The sequence below is a fragment of the Rhizophagus irregularis genome, chromosome 2, assembly GCF_026210795.1.
Source record: "Rhizophagus irregularis chromosome 2, complete sequence".
NCBI lineage: Eukaryota > Fungi > Glomeromycota > Glomeromycetes > Glomerales > Glomeraceae > Rhizophagus > Rhizophagus irregularis.
This window is the reverse complement of record NC_089430.1, coordinates 4790705-4817001: the sequence shown is the minus strand read 5'-3', so window position 1 is coordinate 4817001 and position 26297 is coordinate 4790705. Positions and strand designations below refer to the sequence as shown.

Below are 26297 nucleotides of genomic sequence, written 5' to 3'. Positions count from 1 at the left end.
AACATCTCGTCTCGACAATAATTCATGTGAGATCGGTGTTCTGCAGGTTAAAAAAAAAAACAAATTTATAAGGCGCAGCTAAAATAATAATTTAACGGTTTAAAAGTGAAATTTTTGATCCCAAAAATTATGAATCATCTATCATAATTATGCTTGTAATTAAATAAAAGAGAAAACTTTAGAAGAATAAGCCAAAGAGAGATAAATATATTGTATATACCGTTAATTAAAAGAGTGATAAGCACAAAAAAATAAATAATATTTTGATACGTCAAAACCGTACAAATGACGCAACTTGAACTACATCTTCACCCAAAAATACTAAAAAATGCGCCCAATTTCAATTCAAGATACTGTATGATTGTCAAAATTTCTCTTAGTCAATTTACTCAATCACTTTTTTGTTTAATTTGTGTTTTATATACACGTTAATTGCTTGGTCAATTTACTTTTAAATCTCTTTTGTTTCAATTTTATTTTTACCTTTTATCACTTTTGATTAACCGTGTAACGCTGGTAAATTTGCTAAGAATTAAATACAGAAATACTCACCAAAAGGCCACGGTTTTTAAAGTAAATTATTGAAATATATACAAATTACATAAATAATTAAAACTTACGAAACTACGAAAGTTGAAATCTTGAAAGTTATCAAAATTTTTATTTTAAGAAAATGACTCACGATACTTCCACTAGTAAAGCTCTCGATGATTATGATTTATTGGGACGTAGTGGATTAAGAGTTCCTCAATATGTCTTGAAACTTCGATAAGAACATTTTTTAAAATTTGCCAAAATTATGATATAAATAATTAGTTATAATATTTAATAACATTATATATTGTTAACATATATTTGAAGACTTTTGGAGAACAATGGGTAAGTTGAATATTAATTTGAATTAGTGATTAAAAAAGAAAAAAAAATGATTTCTCAATATTTTAACGTTATATAAATAGGGATATGGTAGTAATAAAGAGGAAATGAAAAAAGTTTTTGATCTTTATTATGAAAAGGGCGGAATTTTTTTTTGTTTTAGTTACGCAATCAGTTGACTTTATCTTTAGATACCTACATGAAGTAAGTAATAAAAAGGCAAATGTTTTTAGTTAAATACAATAATAATATTTATTAATAAAATACTCAGAGTGAACGTTTCCTCGGTGATTATGTTTCGATAAACGATCCGATGTTGTGATTACAACAAACTGTTTATGTAATATCTTTAATTTTAGTTGAATTTCGATAATTTTCAAAATTTGAAATTTAATTCTTAGTGCTATACAAAAGGATAAGAGATTCAATCCGAATAACGTCCTTATAAAAAAAAAATTCTGGAAAAAACTTACATTTTTCTAGTTTTTATTCCGAAGAAACTCAGACACATGATCATTTGTCTGAAAAATTTTTTACAGGGACGGCAAATTAATTGACAACTTATATATGTATATTTAAGAGGAAATCACCGAAAGAGTCTTATAGAAATTTAGATGAAAGTTTTAAACGGTTAAATATGAGTTATGTTGATATTTTATATGTTCATTGCTATTCCGATTGAAGAATTTATGAGATCGTTAATCGTTTTTAATTCAAAATAAGTTTGTTCTCTAACTGAAATATTATTAAAAAATAAATATTAGGTTTTATATGTTGCTATAAGCAACACTCCATCTTGGGAACTCGCTCGAGCTAATGCTATTGCAGAATTACGTGGATGGAGGTAGAAATTTAATAATTACTTTTACTTGGTAGAAACTAAAGATGTTAAGTAAACGCTCATTTATCAACTGTACTTTAGGCCTTTCATTGATTGGACTTCAATCACGTTATAACTTGTTGGATCGATCTTTAGAATTTGTCTTACAACCTGCTTGTGTGAACTTGATGTGTGTATAAACTAAATTTACACTTGAACTATATATAAGAATTAAATACATATTTTAAAAGGTTGGAATTCTTCTATGGGGTGTCACTGTCGAAAGGTAATAATTAATTATTATCCCATTCTTTTATGTTAAAATAATAACGTTATATTGATTGTTCTATAATAGTTTTCTTACCGGAAAATATACGAGAGAATCAGCCGCTGTATTAAACCAGTATCTCGCGGTCTATCAGTTATAAAACATTCAAACATTGGAAAATTTTAGACGAAATTACTGCCATTCAAAAGATATTGGTAGAACTCCTGTTCAGGTAATTATCGCATTCAATCTTTTATATTAAAACTAGGAAACGAGAACCGTTGTAAGAAAACTAAAATTTGCGATTTCATTGGGTGACGATCACGTGGCGGACAGAGAAATTCATGTGATCGATTTTTTTTTCATATATTGTCCTCCGGACAAAAATATGAAAAATTATAGTTTTAAAATTTATAAATAAGTTGCTTTAAATTGGGTTCAACAAAAACTCTTCTACAATTGGTGCCAGAGCAGTCGCCCAGTTTGAAGAAAATCTTAGATCACTTGAATTATTTAAGTAAGTTTAACTATTTAAAAATTTTTTTTATTTTTTAAAAAAAATATATTTACTATCGTAAATTCAAAAAAAAAAAATGAAACGACTTGATGAAGTATTTAAACCAACTGAAATTCCAATTCCTTACTCGTATGTTTGCATTTTTGAAAGACATATCGGAAAAAACATTGTTCCAAAAAAATTTGAACCTGTTGCGAGTGTTGGAAGAATACACAATAATTAATAAATGGATTCTATCTTTATTACATTCAATTTATTTTTAATTTTTCATTTCTCAATTTATTTATACATAAATAGGATTTTATCGTTGAGATAAATAATAAAGGTGTGAAAGAACGAAAAAAAAAGAAAAAATAGAAAAAAAAATTATTAAAATAAAAAATAAAAAATCATACTTACTGTAGGATTGCAGCGTTAGTGCGTAAGTCAAATTTCTTTCTTTTCTTTAGTTGTTTTTATATAAAAACGAATTATTAAAGTAAATTGTTAATATTATTAGGTAAAATTAACCATGTAGTAAGAAAGTTAATGTAAATGAGTTACCTAGGTTGAGTTTAGTGAAATTTATTGTTTCTATGGATTATAGAAAATAAAAAATCGGGATGAGAAATATTAAAAATTCAGTTTTAAAAAAATTGTAAAGAAAATCTCGGTTTTAAAATTAAAAAAAAAATATTAAAAAAATCCGGTCTAACAAAAAGAAACCAAAAAAAATAATATTAAAAAAAATGATCTAGTCTAAAAAAAAAGACAAAAAAAGGAGACCAAAAAAAAAGATTCTTTAAAATTGCTGCTCTTAAAATAATACATAGTGTGAAATGATATCATTAATTGATTAAAATTTGAAGATAAACCAGCTCCTAAAAAAATATGTTTACCATATTTTAAGAACTAAAAATAAGAGAGTTTCACCATTTCAATCTACAGACTTAAATTATAACTACATGTAATAGAGCGATTTATTATTCTGAAATTGAATAACTGATAATATATTATTACTAAGTTAAGTCCCGAATGGAGTCTTGATTTAGACATAAAGCAATAAATATTTAAATTATGTTTTATAAATTTTATCTTAATATAACAAGAGGTCATTTTCATGGGGGAGCTTGACAACCTTGACATGCTTTTAAAAGATCTTTTAAGTGAAAGTTATTGAAAAAAAAATTGACTACAATTTATAAATATACAAATTGTTGATCTCTCCTTTATAAATAAGCTTCGTTAAAATAAATAAATTTTTTTAAATCTAGCTTTTTCTTAAATAAAATGAATAAACAAATGATTTTTTCTATTTATAATGAGTAAATTAAGTATAGAGAAATGGAAGATTTCAGTTTATTATAAGTTAAAAATAGTAAAATAGTAAAAATTTGAGGGAATTGCTAAACGTGGCGTCGCCTGGGGTTTTTTTTCAAATATGTCACATGATGTAGAGTAAATTTATTAATTGGCTGACGGCTGATTTTTTTAACTTAGCTAATTTTTGATTGCAAAAGATATTTTAAAAAAAAATTTTTTTGCAAACATATTTATTCAAAATAATCTTATCTAATGAAATTTTATTTGCAAATATTAAAATTTAAATTACACATTTACAATTTTTAAAGAAAAAAATCACTGTATTTTTAATGAAGTGATACAAATAAAAGAAACAATAGCAATAATAAAAAGATAAGTAAATTACAATGATCAAGAAGAAAGATGCTAATAAAAAAATGAAATAACAATGAAGTAATGGAAAGTAATAGAAGATGAAAGGGAGTAAAAAAGAGTAGTGAGAAGTGATAGGAAACAAAAAGGAGAAATATGGCATGATGGTAGATGAAGAGGAGTGATGGGAGACGAAAAGGAGTGATGAAAAGATGAAGAGGAGTAATGGAAATATGAAGAGGAGCGATGGGATACAAAAAGGAGTGATAAGAAAATGAAGAGGCGAAGAGGCGTGATGGGAAGATGAAGAGGAGTGATGGGAGACGAAAAGAAGTGATGGGAAGATGAAGAGGAGTGATGGGAGACGAAAAGGATTGATGGGAGACAAAAAGAAGTGATAAGTAAAAATTTCTTATATAAAATACGATTTAACTTATATCAATTAATTAGTTACCTAAGTTATTTAACATGGTTTTCATTAGTTTCCCAAAAGTTTGTCATACAATATCTAGCACTAATAGAAAATGTACTAACTTCTAGACAATTTTCACAACTAACAAAATAAATAAACTCATAATTAATTAATTATACAATAGCACCTACTATAATCTGCTATTAAATTATATTATTTTATACAATGAGACTTATCCTAACTCACCAATTATTTTTAGAATATGCAGTAAACATTTTCAAATATCCATTATATCACTTCTAAATAGGTTAAAGAGCAAACTTTTGAAAATTTCATTATGTTTCCTATTTATGATTTTATGATTTATTGTGAACCTTAAAACTTTAAAAAAAGTTGAGATTTAAACTCTTAAAAGTTATAATAACGGATAAAAACTTTGTGCGCTTATTAAATATGTCCAATAAAGTGTCTACTTATCCAAATATCAAAATAAATTTGACAAAAAAATATTAAAATTTTATTGTAAGAAACGAACTTGATGTGGCTTAGAATTGATCAACACATGATCGGCATAATTTTGAAAACCGCAGTAATTAATTTTTTTTCCAAACACAAGAAATAAAAATAGTTATTACCTGCTTACAGTATCAAAAGATTAAGCCATTAACTGTTAAGGTATATTACAGTATTAAATATTTTTTTTTTTTTATCAATGAAGTAAAAAAAGTTAATTTTATCAGGATATAAGTTCTACCTAAAAAAGGAAAATTTTATCATTTACATAATGTTTACTTGTATTATTATAAAAGGAAAAAATTAAAATAAACCAGATAAAAATTTTTTTTTTCTGAAACTTTAAAATCCGAATTTTATTTAAATGACCAAAAAAAAAAAAGAAACCCTTAGTCATGAGGTCATAACATTAACACAAAAATTCTAAATTAAGGTTCATTATGTAATATCAATTAGGGAAGATTTGCATTTAATGACGAATAAGATTTAACGTAACGTCCAATTTTTTTTTTTATTCGAATTACTTTTTTTTAAAAAAATATTTTTTTTTCAATTGAGTTATATTCGCTAAATTATAAGTGTTATATTTTTACTTAGAAAAATATTAATAAAATGGATACTTCAAAACAAAATTCAGATACAACTAAAACTGATGCTAAAAATTTATGGAAAAAATGTGATGGTGAATATCAGGTAAAAATATTATAATATAATAATATAATAAACAATATAGATATTTATTAAAATTTTTTAATCTTTCATTTTGATAGTTCCACGCTACAATTTTTTCAACTGATTCAACTGCTGAATCAGATGAAACTACTACCATTTTTAAAAAAGTAAATATTATGGATTTAGAAAAAAGAAAAGAAGTATACGGAGTATGTGGAGAGTGTAATGAACCAGGTACAGGAGGTGTTTGGTGTCAATCTTGTAATGCTAAAAGATTAAAGGAAAATTTTAAAAATTGGACTAGTGGAAATAAAAATATTGATGAATTTATACAACAATCACAACTTAATGCTTTTTATTGCACAAAATGTCTTGAATGGATACCTTTTGAAAATTTTGAAAATGTTACCTATATTACTAGAGGTGGTTTTAGTAAAATTTATTCGGCTGACTGGCCCGAAGGAAATATTGGGCAATGGGATATTGAAAATCAAGAATGGGTACGATCTTCAAAAAAAGTTGCATTGAAAAGTTTAAATAATTCATCTAATAATATAAGTAATGATTTTTTAAATGAGGTAATTAAAATAAATCTTGTTTATTAATATTTGTATTTTAATACATAATTTATTAACAAACTTTCTCTTTTTAATGATTTTAGATTAAATATTACATTTCAGGTCATTTTCATTTTTCTAATACTGTTATGTGTTTTGGAATAACTCAAGATCCAAATACTAAAGATTATATGATGGTTTTACAATATTTTGAGGGAGGAAATTTGAGAAATATTTTAACGAAAGGTTCAAATTATAAAACCAAAATAAAATATTTATTTTTTATTATAGATGGACTTTTAGGTATTCATGATGCTGGAAATATTCATAAAGATTTTCATTCGGGCAATATATTACATAATAATGTTAATGATGTACTATCAATTAGTGATTTAGGAATGTGTCAACCAGTAAATGATAATGAGCGAAAAGGAATTTATGGAGTAATACCTTATATGGCACCCGAAGTTTTACGTGGATATCAATATACAAAAGCAGCAGATATTTACTCATTTGGAATAATAATGAATGAACTTATGTCAGAAGAAATTCCTTATAATGATATTCCTCATGATCATTTTTTGGTTGTTAAAATATGTAAAGGATTTAGACCAAAAATTTCTGAAGATACACCAAAATTAATTGTAGATTTGATTATTAAATGTTGGGATGCTAAAGCAGAAAATAGACCAACTGCTAAAGAATTACGTCAAATATTTATTAAATATGTAACAGAAATGGATGATGAAAATAGTGAATTTAGTTATCAAATAAAAGAATGTGAAAAAATTAAAGAGAATAAATTAAAAAACAAAACAAATGAAAATAAATCTAAAAATCTTCAAACACACCCACAAGCAATTTATACTAGCAGACTTTTAAATTTTGAAAATCTTCCAGAACCAGTTAATTCAACCGATTATTCATCTTCATTTCAAGGTAAATACACGTTTAAAAAATTAATATGAAAATATAATTTATTGATTTTTTTATTTTCTTAATAGAAACTATTTCATCGTCATCAGCAAATCCAAGTAAGTATATATTTGCATTATTAAAGATTATTGTGATTATTATATAATAATATTTATTTTCATTTTATTAATAGTTTCTGAATGTTTGGATTGTGAATTAAATGAATTAGGTAAGATATCTGTTTATTAGATATATGAAATTATTAATTTAATTTAATTATTATTTTTTTTTAAAAAAAAAATAGATCTCAATCAAGACGATGATGAATAAATTTTTAAGGAGTAAATTTATTTATCGCCCATAGCGATGCATCGCCTCTGGGCAAAATTACGTAATAACAACCAAAATAAAGGAGAGTGACACGGGTGACAAAGGTAGCGATGACATCGCACGCATGATGAATAAATTTTTCAATTTTAAATTAGTATATTGTTCAAAAATTTAGTAGTTTCTTTTTATTATATATTATTCCATTTTCTTATATAAATTCTTTTTGATTTCAGTACTTTTATTATTATATTATCTTAGCAAATTTCTTTATAAATTTTTTATTTTTATTATACAATGTAGCGACGTGACTTTATTTGATCAAAGAAAAATAAAAATTTAAACTATAAAATAAATACATCATCATGTTGTATACTATTATTATTCTCTAAAACTTTTTAGTTATCTATATTATTTTAATACTTTTTGACCAAAATTTTAAATATCAAATTCGTATTGTATATACTTAATAGTAATTGTGCGGCAAATTTGACAGATTGGCATGATTTAATTAATTATTAACGAAATAGAAAATTACGTGACTCCAAAACTTTAAAACATTTGGTACTTTATACAAAAAAAAAAATATCTCATCTTTAATTTTCTATTATTTTATTTTCAGCTAAAACAAATTTTACGAGATTTATTAACACCACTTTTCTTTGCATTTTCGTGATAGTAACAAAATAATTTATAGTTTTGAGCGTAAAAAGAAGTTTAGAACGAACATATATGCAAATTTAAGGTATATACTTTATTTAAAATAAACATTAACAATTTATAACAACAAATGTGTATAATAAATTCTAATAAACAATGAATAAAGAAATAAATCATAAAATAAACGAAAAATATTGCTGCCTTCCTGAAATATTCCAATAGAGACTAAAAAACTAAAACTAAGAATCTCCTTCTATATACTATACTACTTTTTCGATTCGTATAAGTTATCATTGGTATAAGCTATACTTTGTATATTCTTATAAAATTTAAGTTATACTAAATTATACGAGGTATATAACCACACTTCGGATATCTGTACACTTTTTCTTATTTTCGTAAAAACTATATACGCATACTGATTCCATGCAACAACATCTAATAAATCACATCATTTATTTATATTCTATTAAAAAAAATTTATAATGAATGAGTTGTCAAACATTTTTTTTTTACCGAACGCAAGTAATAGTCTAGGTTATAATCAAAATATATAAATTTACTGTTGCTTCACATTACATAAAGCATCAAAAGGCCAAGTTCCATTATTAGGAAAAAATACATTTATACTATATTACAGTAACATTTATATATTTTCATTAGACCAATGTATTATATAATTTTAGAAAAAAGTATTTTTGTGATTAAATAAATTGTATTGATTCTGCTTTTTTTTGTGTGAAATGACTGAAATGTGTATAAATTATTTATTGATGTCAACAGAAGTAAATAAAATAATATTCCGTTGTTATTTATCAAGAAAAAGTCAGAAAATACAAATTTATTTCTTACTACATTATTAACATCATTATTTTAAAAGGAAGATTAAATATTAAAGAAAGTGGTTTCTGCAACCTAACAGTCACGTGCTTATCACCAAATTCGTATCTATCTTGTGATGATATTTTTTGCTAAGGTTTCAATAATATTTTAGATAAAGCTTTGATGAAAACCAGTCTTAAAATAGTACTGTAGCGAGCTGGAAGAATAATCGCTAAAAGATAGCAAATGACATCAAACATCGATCAGAGCAAATTAATCTGAGACATTTGTGTGATGTGTCTGCGAGTATACAACTGTATTAAAATAGTTTTTTTTTTTGAATTGTTAAAAATTCGTGAAATTAGATGTAAATATCAATTATAAGCTATTATCAGTAAACTGAGGATTGTAAGCAATAAAAAATTAATACATTCTATTATTAGTGAATTATAGGCAAGAAATTAAGATCAGCCGCAGTTCGATCAAGTCTTTACTTTTTAAACTTTTTTAAACTTTTTTTTCACTCTTCTTTCTTTATTTCCTTGGCATATGAAACTTATACCATAACGATAATACGTTAAATAATCATAATGTCGTAATTATAATTTGGTAATGCTGATGGCATCCATACCCCTATTTATAATTTCTTTTTTTCAAATGATTTCGATTACACGTCATCCAGTATTTGTAAATATTCACGAATAGAATTAGATTTTTTTTTAAATTCTTTCTATTGCGTCTTCGAAACCATGACTCCATGTGGCTATCATAAATATTAGTTCTTTGTTTTATTATATTGCTGAAGGTGTAGTTTTATTTAATTCTATTTAGCATATTTTTTATAATAGATATATTTAAAAATCACGAGGTATATGTGTATAGGTACAATAAAGTTGGTTATATCACTCATTTTAAAGAAAAATTACAACTAATTAATAGCTAATTAGTAATTACTTTTTGATTCCGTCCTTAACAATTTTTATAGTAAGTGACATTTTTTACAGTTACTTTTTTTTAAGAAAATAAAATTATTTACAAGCATTATACTTTTTATTTTGGAGTTAACTTTTTTCCATAGTCTTCCGAATAAAAATTATCCGAATTTAACCATAAATGGATCTTAAATAGTACTATCCCGTGCAACTACATTAATTTCCATTATTTTGGTGCACAGAAATTCTTATAAGAATTAACATTCCACAAAAGAATATATCAAAACATAAAAATCAAGTTTTATTAAAAAAATCTACGTGTCAAGCTGATTAACGTGGCTAAATAAAGAAAGTTCAGCTCGTTTCAAATATATTCCATTTATCAAGCACGATACCCGTGTAATAACAATATTAATATACGGACCAGAACGATCATCATAAGCTTTTTCATACTTTTCATAAGCTTTATATTAGATCCAATATTAGATTTCAAATTTTAATATCAAATTATGCACAACATGTACATGATATACCTATATAGCCGAATATTAATATCGTATATCCATACACCTAGATAAAAGCTTTTATTAATTCAAAAAATTATTTATAAAACACGTAAAATTTAATTACAAATATTTATTTCCAATTTATTATACATAATACAAACAAATCATTTGACAACTACTCAATATTATCATTAAATATATTTCTAGTTTTATTTTTTCCATGATCTTGGAATTGTTAATCAACGTTCATATTTTACTTAAGAGAATTAAAGCCAGAGCAATATTTTTTTGTCATTATTTTTTCTTTGAGACTGATTGGCAGAATTTTCTAAATTTATATGATGAGCCTAAGATATTGGCTTTTATAAAAGTAAGAGGTTAAAAATAAATAAATAAATAAAATAATAAATAAAATAACATTTCTTATTTTCATTGCGCGGATTTATGAAATTTGGCAAAAACCCTGCTGCGCCCTCGGGAATTAAAATTGACTTACAGAAACATGGTTAGGTAACGGAAAAATTGGTTAGACGCAAGATTTGGGGTACAAAAAAATTTTTTAGGGCTCATTTTTGACTGTTCACTAATAAATTTGGGAAATTTGGTGACTAAAAGACTGTCAAATATTTATTTAATTTGACATGACGGACAAATTTAGGGTATTTCATAAATCCGCCATGAATGCATAAATGGATGAATAGAAAAAAAATGACTTAATGAATTTACAGAGCTTAAATTCTCAGGGCCGGAATTACGATTTTTCCAGCAAGCGTCTAAAAAAAGAAATAAATTCTCGTTGACATTATCTATAAAAGGAAATCTACGTGATTATTTACCCGTACCTTTTTATGTATATATGAATAAATGATAAAAAGAATAATCGATGTTTGGTTAAAATAATTTCAAGTAGAGTTAATTTTGAAAGTCTACTAGACTACTTATTTGAAATTTTTAATCGTGAACAATAGTTCTAAGAAATTAAAATCATAATTTTTTTTAATTTTTAACTAAATTTTTTTTTAGGTCAAAAAAAATCTAATTATAGTCCAAAGTGTAAGAAGGACTATATACTTCTACGCCTGATGATGACGTCATGCCAAATCGATTTTTTTAAGACAACGTGAAGTTTGTGAGCTTACATCTGAGTATCGTATCTTGAATAAGAAATAGATCAAGCTGAAGCTTACTCAAAAAATAAAGGCCGAGAACTTCTTCGAAACAAGAAGTAATCAGGTGCTATTACAACTTACAAGTTTGGGCAAGTTAAGTTTACGGGAACATTTGGTATTACAAATGATCCGACATCCACGTTGTCCGGTAATTCCCAATTACTCTGCTCATCTTTAGCGCCACTTCGTACTTAATACCGGGTTCCGTTTCTCTAGTGTATTTAAAAAGTGTGTACAAAAGACTCCATAGTACAAGTTAAGGAATAACGTGATCTAAGTAGACGATAATTTTGGCCGGAATTATTAATCGCAATATATACTGTTCATACACCTACAAAATAATTAATTAAAGCGTATTTATATCAAAATTATAAGCACGGAATGTTATCATTTGTCACGTCACGCATTTTAATTTAATGCATTATTTAATAATAAAATGAACAAAAATAAAAACAAAAATAAAAATAATAGGATAATACAGTAAGGCTCAATTCTCGTCCACCTTTAGTAAACATATAATATTGATAAATTAACGTTTTCACTATGTAAAATGTTTGTAGAAAACCAAAAAAGAGAATCTGCCATAAAATCTTAATAGGTTAGTAAAAAAATATGTGAATCTCATTCGTTTTATTTTTAAGAATACAGATTGTGGATTATAATGGTTAAAAGCAAAGTATTTGATATAAACAGAATGCATTATAAGGTGAAACCTTTTTTATCTTTACCATTGGACTTGCAATATTAACCTAAAAAAAATAAATAGAAATTAAAATTAAGCTAATACTAGGTACGAATAAAAAAGCAAATTTTTGTGTTACCGGCTTACCGCTCTCATTAATATTCCATGGAGAAATATCAATTTGTAAAGATAACCGCGCTATTTATTAGATGAAATATTATTAGTATCTTTTACAACTTTTTCAATGCAATTAATACCTGACAATTTCATGCTAATTATATTATCATTTTCATAATAATAATCATCTGAATTTATCTGTTCAGGAAGATTATTAAAATTAAGTAGTTTACTTGTATAAATTGCTTCCGAATGTGTTTAATATGATAACTTCGAAGTCTAGAGCTCCGCATGGGTCGGGTCGGGTCGGGTCGGGTTACCTGGTTAACCCGAACTGAAATTTTTTTCAGGTCAGGTCGGGTCGGGTAAACCGTTCTGACCCGACCCGACCCATTTGACCTGAAAGTATTCGGGTCACTTCGGGTAACTCAGGTTACCCAAAGTTTTATTATTAAATATTGTAAAAAAACGTTTTGTAACGTTTTTTACTATTTGTTTTTATATATAAAACGCTGAAACTATTTGTTTCAGCATTTTTCCTTTTGATTTTACATGTAAAAACGCCAAAACTGATAGTTTCGGCATTTTTTTTCGATTTTACATGTAAAAGCGCCGGAATAATTAGTTCCGGCATTTTTCTTTTTTATTTGACATGTAAAAAACGCTGAAACTATCAGTTTCAGCGTTTTTTTTTCGATTTTACATGTAAAAACGCCGAAACTATCAGTTTCGGCGTTTTTTTTTCGATTTTACATGTAAAAATGCCGGAATCATTATTAGTTTCGGCGTTTTTAATTTATTTGACCCAAATATATGTCGGGTCAACAGGTCGGGTCGGGTACCGACCAGCACTGACCCGACCCGTATCAGGTCATGAATTTGATGACCTGACCTGAATATTTTGGGTCACCCCGTCGGGTCACCCGATCTGTAAGGTCAGTTTGCGGAGCTCTACAGTTCGAACTGACCGAAAGCGTATTAGTTAAATTATTATTAATTTCTTCTACTTCTTTAACTTGTCTTTGTAATTCTTTTGTTTGGTTATCAGTTAATTTATAAAACCATTTATGCAAAATTTCTTCAATTTCTTTAGCTGTCGGTCGATTTAATGGATTTGCATCTAAACATTTTTTAATTAAATGCACGATAATCAATTGGGGGTACTTTTGTATTAAACCTTGGTCTAAGTCCCAAACAAATTTTAGTTGCTAAATATTCATCATGAATTAGATCATGATATGGAGGTAATCCAGAAATTACTTCATACATAATTATACCAAAACTATAAATATCTGCAGCTTTTGTATAAATCTGTCCTAGCAAAATTTCAGGTGCTGTATAAGGTAAAACTCCATATACATTGTTTTCTGTATCTGTTGATACATTATAATATGCAGGTTTACATAATCCCATATCACTTATAATAATGTTATCGTCTACTAATATATTTCCAACATTTAAATCTCGATGAATTAATTTATTATCATGAATAATATGTTGTAGTCCACATGAAATATTAAGTAAGTGATAAAGTTTATCTCTCCAACTTAATTTATTATAATTTTCATTCCAAATACTTTCGTAAACTACCATTCTTGGCATATTCAAATACCATTATATAATTTTTTGTTTTTGGATTTTGTGATATTCCAGCATAAAATCCAACTATGTACCCATTGCTCACTTCTGCTTTATAATGTAATGCATAAAATAAAGAATATTAATATTAAAATTATAATTCAAACTTCATTAAATAATGAATTAATTATACCTCATTAATAAATTTCTGTGTAATACTTTCTGAATTATTCAAAGTTTTCAATGCAACAAATGTATTTTGCCCTTCATTTTCCAATTTTGTTCTTCATTATCCCATTCATCTATATACCCATCAATCCAATTTGCTTGATACACAGTGCTAAATCCACCCTTTGCATTATATGTGTTACATTTTTTACATTTATTATTCAAAACTACCATGTATTTTTTTGTTTCTGGATCCTGAGTCATTCCATAAAATTCATATTCGATTTTAATCTACAAATGTAATAATGTGTTAGAAGAATAAATTTTATTGAGCAATAAGTTTATTTATTACCTTATTTGCAAGTTCAAATGTAAGATCATTTGGAGTATTTAAAATTTTCAAATTCACAAACATATTAAAATTATTTCTTTCCCAATTTTGATTTACATCATCCCAACTTTGAAAATTCGATATATAACCATCAACCCAATTTGCTCTATATACTTCACCAAACTCATCTTTTGAAATATATTTAACACCATAAAATCTATCATAAGGTATCCATTCTAATACTCCCCTCACATCATTATGAGCTGATGACTGAGTATCTTTAATAAATTTATCAATTTCATTATTATCACTAGTCTAATTTTTGATTTCGTTGAAAGTATATTGAATTGCATACACGATTGCATTTTTCACATATATCATCCAAAACCACCATGTAACATTTTGTTTCTGGATCTTGAGTTATTCCATACAATTTATACAATTTATGGTATAACTTAATCTAGAAATAAAGTAAATTAATATTAAAATTTGCAACATTATAAATTTATTATCCTCATGAATACCGTTTTTTGAACTAGATAAACTTCTCATAGTCACACATATTTTGATTTACTCTCTCCCAATTTGATTTTTATCACTCCATTTTTTTATACATCCGTCAATCCAATTTGCCCTATAAATATTTTCCTTTGCAATATATTTAATATCATAAAATTTATTATAAGGTATCCATTCTAGCAGTGTTCGGAAATGACCTGGTCATTTGACCATTTTTCGGATTAGGAGTCATTTGGTCAAATGACACCCCATCATTTGGCATTTGGCATTTGAATTATTCGCGAAATGACAAATGCCAAATGATTGGGTATCATTTGACTGTCATTTGCGTCCTTTGTCATTTGGTCATTTGTCATTAAAATATTTAAAGATTATTGGACAATTTATAATCCCGTGATGTACAAAAAAGGAAGGACGTAATCGAAATAATCACAAACAGAATCAATTTCACCAAATTATTTATTTTTTACTGTAATCTGAAAATAATAAATAACACAACCATAATTATTAAAGTGATAATATCTGATATGTTATTAAAACACTAAAAGATTTGTTGGTTGCCGATCGTACTAAAATAGAAAAGCTTGATTTGAAATGTATTTATATAATCAGCAAATCAATACCAAAGATGGGGGATCAGCATCTTAAAATGGAAATCACTCAAAAACTAATCTTATGTTAACGTTAAGTTAACGTTAACCTATCATGACATGTCAATCATTTCAAGTCATAACAATAACGTGACGCGCCACCCACCCACCCATAGGGTGATATTGCACTTATATAGAATGATCTTTCTTGCTTAAAAATTATGGGATAAAATTTTTAGCAAATCATGTGAAAACTGAATAATTTTTTTGTTAGCCAAAAATGATCAACAACCGGATGACAAATTTTAATATTATGTAAATAAACAATTTGTTTGTATTACTTATTTAAATATAGATACATTTTTTTTTTATTTTGAACCAAAAAATAAACAATAATCAAATGGTAAATTTTCATTATCGTCGTCATTACATTATCGTTATAATTAAAGTTCCCTGCCAAAATTAGGGAGTTTCGGCATGTCAAAATTGTCAAAACTATTTTGACATGTCAAAATTGTCGAAACCTAAAAATATTACATTTCACGTAATAACTCTGCGTCCAATGATCATAGAAAGATGCACTATAGCTCGTTGGAATCGCCTCATAACGACGAGTCGAATGGTGGCTAAATCGTCTTTCTATGATCACTGGATGCCGAGATATTAAGCGAAACGTCAAAAATCGGCATTTTGTATTTTGCGATACTGCGCCATTTGACGTTTCACTTAATAACTCGGCATCCAATGATCGTAGAAAGATGCACCATAGCTCGTTGGAATCGTCTCATAACGACGAGTCGAATGGTTGCTAATTGTCTTTCTACGATCACTGGATGCCGAGATATTGAGCGAAACGTCAAAAATCGGCATTTTGTATTTTGCGCTACTGCGCCATTTGACGTTTCGTCTATTATCTCGGCATCCAATGATCGTAGAAAGATGATTTAACCACCATTCGACTCGTCGTTATGAGACGAATCCAACGAGCTATGGTGCATCTTTCTACGATCATTGGATGCCGAGTTATTAAGTGAAACGTCAAATGGCGCAGTATCGCAAAATACAAAATGCTGATTTTTGACGTTTCGCTCAATATCTCGGCATCCAGTGATCGTAGAAAGACGATCTAACCACCATTCGACTCGTCGTTATGAGACGATTCCAACGAGCTATGGTGCATCTTTCTACGATCATTGGATGCCGAGTTATTAAGTGAAACGTCAAATGGCGCAGTATCGCAAAATACAAAATGCTGATTTTTGACGTTTCGCTCAATATCTCGGCATCCAGTGATCGTAGAAAAACGATCTAACCACCATTCGACTCGTCGTTATGAGACGATTCCAACGAGCTATGGTGCATCTTTCTATGATCATTGGACGCCGAGTTATTACGTGAAACGTAATATTTTTAGGTTTTGACAATTTTGACATGTCGAAACTATTTCGGCATTTCGGCATTTCTACAGGTTTTAGTTTCGACATTTCGACAATAGCCTGTAGAGTTTTGGCAGGCAACTTTAGTTATAATGCTATCATGAAAATTTTTTCAGGGTAGTAATTCTAAAAATGATTAACAATCAGATAATAAGATTGTTGTTTTATTATAATGTTATCATAAAATTTTTTTTCTCAACAATTGGATGATAAAATTAAATAAATGTTATATCAAGTAATTTTTTATTTTGAAACAAAACAATAAACAACAACTAAATGGTAAAATTTCATTATCATTGTCTTATTATTATGATATTCAGTTATCATAATTTTCCAGAACTAAAAATGATTAACAATCGGATAGTAGAATTGTTTTATTACAATATAATCATGAAAAATTTTTTTCCAGAGCCGTAATTCCAAAAATGATGATGGTAAATATTAAATAAATGCTTTATCAAGTAATAAACAATCTTTCTGTATTGTTATTTAAAGTTAATCACATATTCTGATATATATATTTTTTTATTTTTAAACCAAAAAATAAACAACAATCAAGATAATTAACCTTAAAATGATTAACAAGTGAAATAACTAAGCCAAAAATGATTAACAAGCAAAATAAACCGAAAATGATCATCCTTTACCAAATGAGAAAAAAATTATGTTAATAGCTAGTTAAGAGTAATTTCTCATTTTTTTTATAGATATGTTAAATATAATCAAAAATTTTGCAAATAAAGTGAAAGTTATGGTTTGGCTAGAAAAGCCCGGCGAGCGAAGCGAGCCAAATGAAATTGCATCATCATAATAAATCACATGAATATTTAATACACAATCACATGATCTACCAGTAATTTTTCCACCAGTTAAAATTTAGAAATTCTCTTTAAATCTTAAAAACTATTTATCATAATAATTATGATACTGTATGGTAGTATAAACCAACTTAATTAAAAAAAAAGTCAGAATTATTACAGTTCTAATTATACTATGACTATAGCTCCCTGCCATGTTTAATGTTAACTTGTTTATTATATATAATTTTATTATATAATTATATGCATAAATAAATATTATGGCCATCTTATGATTAAATAAAGACAACAATTATATATAAAAATGGTGAAAAATGGGATCCACTACATGTGTTACAATTAAATATTTTATTGCAAAATCAATTAACTTTTATCTGTGTGGATAAAATGATCATTAGTGAAATAATTATAAGTGAAATAATCCTGTCTATAATAATATTATTAACAAATAATAACCTGTAAAATAATAACAAAATCACGTGATTAAAAAATCTTTACTACTATTGGAACTTTTTTGATTATATATATTAAACCAATTTTGTTTTAATATTTTTGTTTTCTTAATTAAAATAAACAAAATAATTAATAAAAATTCTCAGAATATTTAATATTTTTCAAATGACTTAAATGACAGGTCATTTGAGTTGCAAATGACAAATGACAAATGACTTGTCATTTGAGTCATTTGTTTATTTCAAGTCATTTGCCGAACACTGCATTCTAGTGCTCTTATTGAATTATTAAAAGAATGTGCAAATAGTTGGGTAACTTGAATAAATTTATCAATATCATCATTATTACTGGTCCAATTTTTGAAATTTCGCTGAAAATGCATTGCATTACATACATTATTACACGCTCTACATATCTTATTACCTTCATTATCAAGAACTACCATATAGTTTAATATTAATAATATAAATCATAATTCTTAAAATTTTCGTTTAAAAGAATAATAAATTCACTATACCTCATTAATATATTCTAATGTAACTAGGGATGCCAAAAGTTCAGTTATAACCGATTATAACCAGTTTTTATAAGTTCGGTTACGGTTCAGTTTCAGTCCAAGACTGACCGGTTAACCGTCAGTTTTATATATAAAAAAAACCGACAAAAAAACTGATCAGTTAATCATATATTCCAAAAGAAAAAAATGTTTCTTTCATTAATTATATTGAGAATATTATTAAAAATTATGATTTTGGTGTTTATTTATATATATAGTATTCTTATTTTTGAAATAATAGGAAAATTTTTTACACGTTGATCACGTGATTTTTCGTTCCGCTGAAAAAAATCGCAAAATTGACATTATCATAAAAAAAATTATAATTTTAAGGAATATTATCAAATAAAATTATAATTAACACTTCTAACATTAGTTCATTCAATTTTGCAGTAATTTTGCGATCGGTTTTGCAATTCGGTCTTATCGGTTGGTTTTGCGGTCAGTTCAGTTTCAGCTGAAAACCACGGTTTTAAAACTGAAACCGAACTGAACCAACCATTGGCATCCCTAAATGTAATATTGTTTGAACTTTTCAGAATTACAGGCTTTTTTTGATTTACTCTTTTCCAATTTTGATTTTCATTGTCCCATTTATCTATACATCCATCAATCCAATTTGCTCTATATACTTTGCCAAACTTTCCATCTGCAATATATTCGATATTAAAAAGTCTATCATAAGGTATCCATTCTAATGCTTCCTTTGTATCATATCGAACTGATAATTGAGTATCTTGAATAAATTTATCAATATCATTGTTACCGCTAGCATTTTCATCCAAAACCATCATCATATAATCTTTCGTTCTTGGATCCTAATGTAGTCTAAAAACATAATATATTAATGAAAATTACAATTTTTTAAGTCTATTAAATAATATGTTTATACCTTTTTTTCTCTAATGTAACATTTTTTAAGCTAGTTAAATTTTTCAGAATCACAAACATATTTTGATTTACTCTTTCCCAATCTTTATTTTCATTATCCCATTTACTAATAATTCCATCAACCCATTTTGTTCTATATATTTTGCCAAACCCACCTTTTGCGATACATTTAATGTCATAAAATCTATCATAGGGTATCCATTCTAATAGTTTCGTCTGTATATTTATGAGCTGATAGCTGAGTACTTTTAATAAATTTATCAATAGTATTATTATTACCACTAGACCATTTTTTAAAACAATGCTGAAAATGTTTTGCATCACACACATATTTACACTTTTTACATCTTTTATTAACATGTAATAACTTGGTTAGCTTCTTAATACGCCCAATAAAAGAATCCATTGAAATATTTCTAAGTTAGGACTAAGTTAATTAAGTTAGAACTAATAAAACAATTTAAATATAATAAGAAAAGAATATTGAGAAAATTGAAGAATTTATCATTCCTTTTTTATCAGAAAAATTAGATACTGGTGAAAGTTATAATGAATTAAATTCTACAAAGAAAAAATTAAAAACTGACCTTGATTTTTTAAATGAATTAATTAGTCCTCAGTAAAACAAATTTTCTCAATTATTTATTGATAAAAAAATAACCACCAATTTTTTAAAAGAATGCATCACAGAAGAGTGAGGTTTAAGAGGTTTAATTATGAATCTAGTTAGTGTCTTTGATTTCATAATTCTTCTAAACGTGAGACAAGTATTGCAAGAATTAAATAGTTTAGATTTTAGAAGACTATGATCCTTACAAAAAACAGGTTACTCCAACAGCCAAACATTTTCACTATATCATTGACGGCACTGACTATGTACTTACTCTAGAAAGAAAAAAAGATATTACTAAAATTTTTATCAAAAACACTCAACAAATAAAAAGAATAGAAACTGTATACAATATGATAAATGATTGGCCAAAAACTGAAGAAATACTAGAGGAGTATGAAAAAGAGGATATTTTTACAATGACCTCTATGATAATGAATTAAATCACAAGCTAAAGAAAAAAACGCTAGATTTAGAATCTTGCTTAAAGAGAAAGAAGAAGAAATAAAAAAACTTAACAATCAATTAGAATCAAAAAAAATAATGATAATAATTCTGCTCAACAATCTACTTCAAAAATAAAGTCAGAATCAGAGAATAAAATAATCGCTCTTGAAAAAAAAAAATAAATCATTAATAAATAGTTTAAAAGAACATATCATATAGACAAACAATCTTTTTTATCTAATGAAGTTTGCGTGGATGGCAATAAATTAAATAGAAATACTAAAATATTATTTGGTTCTAAAGATAAATCTAGTAACATAAATAAATTAATCATAGAAATTTTGATCATTTAATCCAAATAAATTTAACCAATCTAACGAGTTTAAAAGAACTAACCTTAAAAAAAAGCAAATGGGACAATATTAAAGGTGCACAAAATTGTCCTTCATTAAAAACAGTTATTATTGTAGAATGTGAAGATGTCTCCTTAAACTGATTGAGAAACACTGGAGTTGAAAATGTTTTCATCAATTAACAACCATTTAATGGGGAAAAATATAATTTTAGAACTCTGTCAATAAAAACAATTGTGTACTTATTAATTGTTAAAGATAACAAAGAAATTTTTTTTATCAATGCATGATGAATGAACATGTGTAATAATTATTCATTTAATGATTTAACTCATTAAGCACTATTTTAGGTTTACGCCATAATCAGGACTATACATGTTGCCGAAACTCGGCAATTTCGGCATAATTTCAGGATTCGACCTTTGGCCAATCATTCCGAAACGAAACTCTGGTCGAAAGTAGAAAACTGAGCCGAAATTTTCTGGCCAGCATTATTGAATTTCGGCCCGCATTACAAGTTTATGTAACATTTGTGTAACACACAAAATTCCATCGCGTAGGCATTTTAAGGCAACCTTCCTTTTTGATACTCTCATTAATTCTTTGTTAAAATAATTATAACTTAATGGACCACTATTCCATTTTGCTGAATATATTATAGTAAAATCATCTTTTCCTATTTCTTCAACATTGTTAAATTGATCGTATGGGATCCATTCAAATATAATATCATTCGGATCATTAATTTTTGATTGAATCAAATCATCAATTTTTTCATTTCCACTGGTCCACTTAGTGGAATTTTCTTTGAAATATTTTATTTGACATGGTTTACACCATTCATACTCTGCATTTAAATCATTCGTATATTGTTCATCGCATTCCCTTGTGTAACATTCTTACCTGGTGGCTAAACTTTTATCCGAAGTCACGCAGGGCATAATTCTGGCCGGCACTACAATGTTGGCCGGAATTACAAAAACTTTCGGACCCCATTAAAAAGAAATTATATTTCGGACCACGTAATAAAGATTTTGTCCAGATTTTCGTACTCCGACCACAATTTCAGATTTTGGCTTGATTTTCGAATTTTGGCTGAGGTTTCGGACCTAAGTTTTGGACTTTCGGATTCGGCCATAATTTGTAAATTTAAATGGGATGGATGAGACTAAATCTTAATTCCTTAATTCAGGCCAGAATTAAATGATCGGTATGAAATTTCCATTTTTGGAAACTTGTGTAACCAAATTTCGAGATTTTCCAAAATTTTCCGGGAGCAAAATTTCCTTTTGGAAATTTGTGTAACGTCACGTGACTCCGACGCAAATGGGATTAAATGGGTATTTGGGATGGGCGGAGGGTGAGGTCTTTTAGACATGATGTTAAATCTAGTTTACAGGATTTTTAACCACAGCACTCTTAATTGTATAGTTATCCACTAGTAATAGTTGTTTACTTCTTTTATGTACTTGTCATTGGTTACTCCTTTCTGAAATAAAATAAATTTGGGATGGGATAGGATATGGGATTCTCCCAACCCCATTAATGGGGGCAAGTATAACCAGGACATTTTGTACTACAAAAAAAATGCAAATATGTGTTCAGTATTTTGATTATAAATAAAATTTAGCTAGTACAAACTAGTCACCAATATTACAAAAGAACAATATTAATAAACACAATAAAGCGCCAAAAATAACCATAAAACTACTTTATTAGTTGGACTTGTAACACCAACAAATTAGATTGCTGATCTTCTCATGATTATTGTTTGAAAATCAGTTGTTTTCTTTCCTCAAAAAGTATTTAAAGAAACAAAATGATTAGGCTTATTGCCCACCATTTAAGTTTGTTGATTCTTGCCAATAATAGACAAATTAGATAAAAAAATTAGAACATCTTTTTTTTAAGCCCATTTTACTATAAAAAGACCTGGTTTTTCAATTATTTTGATAGGGAAGGAATCACCATCATGAGCAAAAAAAATAAAAAAAACGAGGGGAAACAAAATGAAAAAAATGATAATTTTTCCAAACTTATTAAAGAACTTCTTAAAAAAATTGCCGAATTGAAAAGTACTGTGGATACTATAAAGGAACAAAATGCCGAATTGAATAGTACTGTGGATACTATAAAGGAACAAAATGCCGAATTGAATAGTACTGTGGATACTATAAAGGAACAAAATGCCATTATCTTAAAGAGTATTAAAATAAAAAACAATGAAAAAAAAGAGAAAAGTACAAATACAAATATAAATAAGAAAAAAAGACAAGCAAAAAGTAGAAAAGAAAGTAAAGAACCTATAGTACTTTCAATCGAACAACAATCTATTGTTGATCTATTAAATAATAATAAGATTGCTCATAATGCAGAAGTATTAATCTCGAAATACCCGGGATATTTACAAAATTTACAAAGTCATGAACAACCATTGGATCCTAATACAAAAACTAAAGGATTGAATGGTTATATGCTCTTCCGATTATTTTGTCAAAAAGAAATAAGAGCTTTCCTCGAAGTAGAGAAACTAGTTAACGAATCACAAGTCGCCAGTAGTTACATTCATAAAGTATGGTACGAAATTTATACCCAACATAATAGAAATTTGTTTTTTGCCTTGGAAAAACCAAGAAGAAACGAAGAAATTAATTTTGCCGTCCAAATTTCTAATAATACAACGACTATAGAACCAATTGTTGTTGATAGTGATGACGATGAAAAAATAGAAAATAGTCATGAATTGGGTTCCACAAACGAATCACAAGACAACGAAACTAGTTCAAAAAGACGATGTGATGAAAATGAAGAAACTCTAGGTCCTCTTCCTTCTCCAAAACGTTCTAAAAAGTCAATTAGTATTAATGCATTAATTGATTAATAAGGTTTGCATCTTATCTACATTGCTTTCAATTATATTTTTTATTCGTATTTCAACTTCGATTTATTCCAATTTTATTTGATAAACTCACTCTTTATTTATCTCTTTTAGGACGAAAGAAATATATGAAACTCTAGAAATATCTTTCCCACTATCGTTCGAATTTTATACAAAGAAATTTTTGTTCTAGCTATAACTTATTCCCAAATATTGTCACTCTTTTTCGTTTTTTTTTTCGAATCCAAATTAAAATAACACAAAAACATAGAAAAAAAGAGATAGAAAAAGTTTTTTTTTTCGAATCCAAATTAAAATAACACAAAAACAGAAAAAAAAAGAGATAGAAAAATTATGTTATAAGTACACCAATCATATTGCGTTCGTTATTTAAATTTTCCTAAATTCGTTAGCTTGAAAATTAATTTTTTAGCACTTTTAAAAAAATAACAATTAAATAAGTTTTTTAATATAAAAAAAAAAATAAGTCAATAAGATTTAATAAAATACTTTTTATAATTAAGCTCAAATTTTAATCTATGTGAGGCAGATGTGTTTCATGTGTAAAAAAGCGGAGATCATATCTCAATAATAAACCTTAGTGGTAATAAAATTTTGGTGTGTGAGAGCTGTTATGACCCAGCTGACCCTCAACAACAATCCGAAATAATATACATCGAAAAGATAATACTAATAAACAAAATCAAAATACAAAAGATGATTCTTCATCTTACACTGAAGTTAATGAAAGTAATCTTTCTGAAAACATAACAAATGAAGATGATGCAGTTGGAGAACCCATAGACCTAAGTAATGTTGTAAAAAATCTACTCATTTCTGACTGTCCTAAAAATGTATCTCCAGATATTGATTAATACCGCAAAATGTTTCATAAATGAATCTGATTATTTAGTCGCCCAGAAGACACTAGGGTAATAATTACTGATCGAGGATCGGGTAAAAGTAAGAATACTGCCATTTATATTCTAGCACGTATTGCCAGTGACCCTGATTATGAAGGCTCCTTCCTAATGAGGAATTGAGATGAACCAGCTACCTTTTATAAAAGGCTATAGTATATCCCATGGGTGACCTATAAGTGACCTATGGGTGATTAATAAGAAAATAGAAAATCTTCGCGCTCATCAATGAGCGCTAATGCCAATAAAAGAAAAGATTATAAAAATTTTCACACTCATCAATGAGCATGAATAATTATAAAAATTTTTTATGTTTGTTTATTACTCAGTTCAAAAGTCTGAGGCAGTATATCAAATATTTTTTCTGGTAATGGAATCATGAGCATACCACCTCAGTCACACCATGGGTTATATTTCCTATTACCCATGGAATTCTAGTATACTCTATGGATTGGCACTCATTAATGAGCACCAAAATTTCAAAAGTTTTATAATAATGAAAATTTTTATTGCTATATAAAATGGATTTTTTAGCGCTTATTAATGAGCGCCAAAAATTCCAAAGTTTTATAACAATGAAAATTTTTATTGCTATATAAGAATGGATTTTTTAGTGCTCATTAATGAGCGCCAAAAATTTCAGAGTTTTATAATAATGAAAATATTTATTGCTATATAAGTAGCACTCATTGATGAGCACCAAATATTTCAATGTTTTATAATAATAAAATTTTTATTGCTATATGATACCAGCGATGATCATATTTATCACAAAAAATTTTCAGCCCTACATGATATTTATAGTTATTTAATCTAAAACTAGTAATATATATATCTTGGCCGGCATTAAAAATTAAACATGTGACAAATAAGGCATGACAAATAGGATTTTACATATCTCTGTCTCTAGAATACATAGTAGAAATGGGATGTAATACCAGTGACAAATTTTTAAGGTCACGTGAGGTGGAAATTAATAATGGAAGTTACTTTAACACCACTTATATATTATAAAATTTTATAAATATAAAAAATATACAAATAACTTTTAACATTAATAAATCAATATATTTTACCAATTATTATATCAGATATTATACAACATGAAGACATACGTACGTGATATATTTAGCTTCCGTCATTAAATTCATTTGATAAGTGCAAGCTAATCTTATCTGATACTCAAACATTCTTAAGGATAGGAATCAATAAATTTCAATTGCTTTTACTTTATAGGCCGTTCTGCTCATTAATAATGCGACATACGACATTAGCGAAAAATTTAGTTCATGTGACACTAACTTTAAAAGCTTGCTTTGTGCGATACAATA

At 27.0% G+C, this 26297-nt stretch overlaps 2 protein-coding genes across 2 annotated transcripts; both read left to right on the top strand.

Annotated features, from left to right (window-relative positions):
• Window positions 1-5671: 5671 nt before the first annotated feature.
• OCT59_012395 (uncharacterized protein) lies at window positions 5672-7533 on the top strand (the record flags this gene model as incomplete). Its single annotated transcript, XM_066134426.1, has 6 exons — window positions 5672-5752; window positions 5830-5965; window positions 6580-7227; window positions 7293-7322; window positions 7397-7432; window positions 7508-7533. 6 exons carry the CDS (start codon window positions 5672-5674, stop codon window positions 7531-7533), a joined length of 957 nt encoding a protein of 318 aa, XP_065989691.1.
• Window positions 7534-23010: 15477 nt separating this feature from the next.
• OCT59_012394 (uncharacterized protein) lies at window positions 23011-24573 on the top strand. Its single transcript, XM_066134425.1, has 2 exons — window positions 23011-24053; window positions 24161-24573. Exon 1 carries the CDS (start codon window positions 23141-23143, stop codon window positions 24047-24049), a length of 909 nt encoding a protein of 302 aa, XP_065989690.1. The 5' UTR covers window positions 23011-23140; the 3' UTR covers window positions 24050-24053; window positions 24161-24573.
• Window positions 24574-26297: the final 1724 nt, after the last annotated feature.